Genomic DNA, 3,936 nt, shown 5'->3' on the forward strand with positions numbered 1-3,936 from the left:
CGTTCCTCGGGCCCTATCCCTACGAGACCCTGAAGAAGTGGGTCTCCCTCACCAGCTTCGTCAGCGAAGCGGCGATGAAGAAGCTGCAGCCGGAGAGCGGGCAGATCTGCGCCTTCTCGGAGGTGCTGCCGGTCGTGGCCGGGAGGCATACCAGAGACCGGGCGGAGCAGCGCCTGCCCCGCTTCGACGCCGAGTGCCGGAGCTACGCCGAGGGCCTGGCGCGGCTGCCCCAGATGAAGCCGAAAGCCGGCACCGAGATCAGGTTCACGGAGCTGCCGAAGCAGATGTACCCCGATGGTGCTACTCCGGAGGAGATAACCAGGCACAGCATGGATCTCAGCTACGCTCTGGAGAAGGTGATTAGCCAGCGATACGCCAGCCAGCCTCTGGATCTGCTTGGTGAGTACCGCGTACCGCTCGGCAGTCCTCGGGTGCTTTGGGAGAATAAAGTCATTTCCCAGTAAAACGAGAGCCCCGGGATGAAACCTGCGCCTCTTCTGTGGGCCCCGTTCCCTGGCGCCCTGAGGCATCTCTCTTAATTGCAGGACAGAAGTTTGTGGAGTTTTTAAGCTGCTGTGGGGCCTGTTCCAGTTGCACTGGTGTGAGGACGTAGTGGCCGGAGCTGCCAGCCTGCCATAGTTGCCTCTCTCGCTCCTGGGTGCTGTGCTTGGAGCCCCGATTGCCTCAAATTAAGTCAAAAGCAGCAATCGCAGGTGGCCGCGAGCTGCATCTCGTGCAAAGGAGGCCTGTCATCTGGCACCAGCCTCCAATTTGCCTGTTAAGTGAACCTCTGAGGATGGAGCTTACTGAGTCCTGGGAGCATTGGATGGGGCTGAGCATCGTGATTTTCGGATTCTTGTTCCCGTTTGGGTGTTGAGGTGGTACCAGGTCTCCCAGCAGGCGGTTCCCAAGGCAGTGGCCGGTCCCCTCCCTGGCTGGAGCGGTGGCAGCTCTGCTGCGTGCTGCTGGCGGCTCTCTGTGGCAGCATCTGGGGTTTGCCAGCCCTGCTGCAGGAGACAGCTACAGCGAGGGCTGTGGCTCCCGGTCGCAGGGTCTTAATTACTTGCCAGCCTTTTTTGGCAACTTGTGGATATGAATAAATATGAAATCAGTGGAGGTCCTGAAGTGTGGTTTTGTGGCAGGATGGAGGGAGGGCTTGGGAACCCAGCTGAGCTGGAGCCTCAAAGCTACTGAGGTTTGGAATAAGCCTTTGTTTTTTCCTTCTTCCATTTTTTCTATATTAATGTTATACAATTTATTCTTTATCAAAATTATCAAAGACAACTCTAGGATATACAAAGAATGAACTACCTTAGGAAATGGTGACGCCATCATTCTGGCAAAATAGCTGATGCTAAGCGTCCGGTGAGATGAACCCTGGCTCTTAATTCAACGAGGAAAAAATATCTGTTAATGTACTGCTCCCCTCTCCCAGTGTTCCCACAGCCCTTGCGTTCAAGGGCACCAGTATTTGCACTCTCGTGTGGCTCTGGAAACCCGGGCATAGGCAGAGTGAATGCTTGCAGAATAACAACAATGTCTGACTTCTTATTTGAGTGTCATTTTGAGAACACGGATGACACTGGAAGTCCTTAGGTGGCTGTGCACTCTTATTGCCACTAAAGTCACTCTGCAAAGATGATAATTACAGTTATAGGTGGACCCTGTAATGATGCCCGATTATGCTTTGCCTTTTCTCCAGCTGAAGAGCATTAGGAAATAGTGTTTGGAGTACTGATTGCTATCAGCAGAATCGCTGGAAGGGCAGAATGCATGTGCAAAAGGCAAACCCAGAGTTTTATGCAATCATTTACAGAGTTTTTGAAAGGACACGTACCTTGGATGTGTTTTTAGTCTTATGTGTGTTTTCTTTTGTTTTCCTTTGCTGAATATGCACAGCTGAGTTGCAGTTTGCTTTCATCTGCTTCCTGATCGGGAATGTGTATGATGCATTTGAGCACTGGAAAAGACTCTTAAACATCCTGTGCCGATCTGAAGATGCCATCGGGAAGTATCAAGACCTTTACATCAATCTCATTTCTGTGCTGTATCACCAGCTCAATGAAATCCCAGCTGATTTTTTTGTGGACATTATCTCCCAGGACAACTTTTTAACCAGCACCTTACAGGTACGTTTGCGGCTATCTCTTGAAAAATGGGAGTGGGAGGAGAGGGCATACAGGATATCAGGGCAAATTCAGGGAGAAACTGCAAAAGGAATTAAGCTACTGTTGAGCTGTGTGGGAGATAGTGAGCCTATTTAAGCACACGTGTATTTTCTTTTACTTTTTCCCTGTGTTATTTGCAAAGAAATGCCGTTTGCTTTTCATCTCAGAGTTTGATCTGCTCAAGTATGCCTAGAAGAGTCTAACGCAGTATAAAATTGAATTAGTCCATGTGCAGGGAGGCCAGCAAAGTGAGGCAACGAGAGGAAAGGCTAATGAAGATGGCTGCAACAGAGAATGGGGACTGTTTCTTTTTTATTATGTTTTCCTTGCAAGTAGCGCTGAAAATAGCCTGCTACATTGACATGGTTTTAGAGTTCTGGAGTGGTGCATCTAATGCATCTGGACTGTACCAGCATACTTTTTCTAAAAATTTTTAAGGTCTTCAACTACATTAAGCTGAACAGCTATGAGAGAGGCTGAGCAAGTGCAAGATGATGTCTGTTTGTTTACTTTTTTCCAAAATGCCATTCATTCCTTTTAAAAAAAAAAACCCCAAAACCCCCCAAAAAACCCCCAAAAAACCAACTTTGACATAAAAGACTGATGGTGCTGATTTTTGGTCAGCTTGAACCGTATGCTTAGTATGCAGAGAAGTTGCAGTGAAACTTTATTGAGTTTAGGGCATTGATAGTATTTAAGAAGCTTTTCCATTCCTGTTAGCCTTAAGCAAAGCTGAAGATTTCCTATAATCAAGTTCTTATGCAGAGGGAATTTATGGTTAGTCCAAAATGCAGAAAACGCTGCTTCTGCTGAGACAGGCATGGGCAAATCTGTAATTCAGCACTAGTAAAACCAGTTACTCCCACTGATTGTAACCATGCCAACAGCTCAGCAAACAGACTAATCAAAACTTGGTTTAAAAAAAAAAAAGGAAAAAAAAAAAAAAGCCAAAACCAGATACACTGGTGAAGCTCAGCAATGGAAACTTAATCCCAGCCAAAACAGTAGTAAGTTATGTTGCAGGTGCTTGATGCAAATTGGTGATGCTTTCTCCTTTCTCAGGGAGTGGTTGTATCTCTCTACTTGTAACTCCAAGTTCTTGCTGTAGATTTGAGGAGGGGGAAGGTGTTTGTTTTTAATTTGCTGGGTAAAATGTTATGGGAAGCATTGCTTTCATCAAATGACTTCCTTCACTTTCTTGGAATTTGGATTCATAAAAGTCTCAATTTTTTTTTTTTTTTTTTTTTTTTGTGTGGTGGTTTTTTTCCATCCCATTACAGGACTGGAAAACCTAGCTCTATTTGCAGCACACTTGCAGAGCAACACTTTGCACTGTCAATTTACAGCAGTACAAAGAATGTGTCAACCAGCCATTCCTTCCATCTGATGGGAATTTTTTGGAAGCACCCTGTCTTGCTGGTTATTTTTCCTTTTTGGATACCTGAGTCTTGTACGTCCTTGGATTTCATCAGTCTCTGTTTTTTACTTAAGTAGTAGAAGCTGGTGCCTTTAGGTGGCTGTGCTGGCTTCAGCGATCACTGTTAAGCCCTAGCAGGAGTCACCACATTCCTGGTAACAAAGAAGAAATTTGCCTTATGGTTGAACTGACCCTCTCCTTGCTAAAAGTTCTCTGTTTCTCTGCTCCTGTGGGATTTCCCTGATGTGCTGAAATAGTGCCAGGGAACCTCTGGGACTTGCCTTACGCAGTCACTTTATGTACGCAGCTGTCAGAGTTAACAGTCTTAACTGGATGTGGGCAGGTGGATCG

At 46.5% G+C, this 3,936-nt stretch overlaps 1 protein-coding gene across 1 annotated transcript in view; it reads left to right on the top strand.

Moving 5' to 3' along the window:
* Positions 1-8: 8 nt before the first annotated feature.
* Positions 9-3,936, top strand: part of AAR2 (AAR2 splicing factor homolog (S. cerevisiae)) — a gene marked incomplete at its 5' end in the record, with an annotated part of 5,375 nt that continues 1,447 nt past the window's right edge. The window contains 2 exons of the mRNA XM_009574400.1: positions 9-399; positions 1,900-2,129. Of these exons, the coding sequence (XP_009572695.1) occupies positions 9-399; positions 1,900-2,129 (621 nt within the window). The remainder of the gene's footprint in view (positions 400-1,899; positions 2,130-3,936) is intronic.

This window comes from Fulmarus glacialis, unplaced genomic scaffold (assembly GCF_000690835.1).
Source record: "Fulmarus glacialis isolate BGI_N327 unplaced genomic scaffold, ASM69083v1 scaffold26463, whole genome shotgun sequence".
Taxonomy (NCBI): domain Eukaryota; kingdom Metazoa; phylum Chordata; class Aves; order Procellariiformes; family Procellariidae; genus Fulmarus; species Fulmarus glacialis.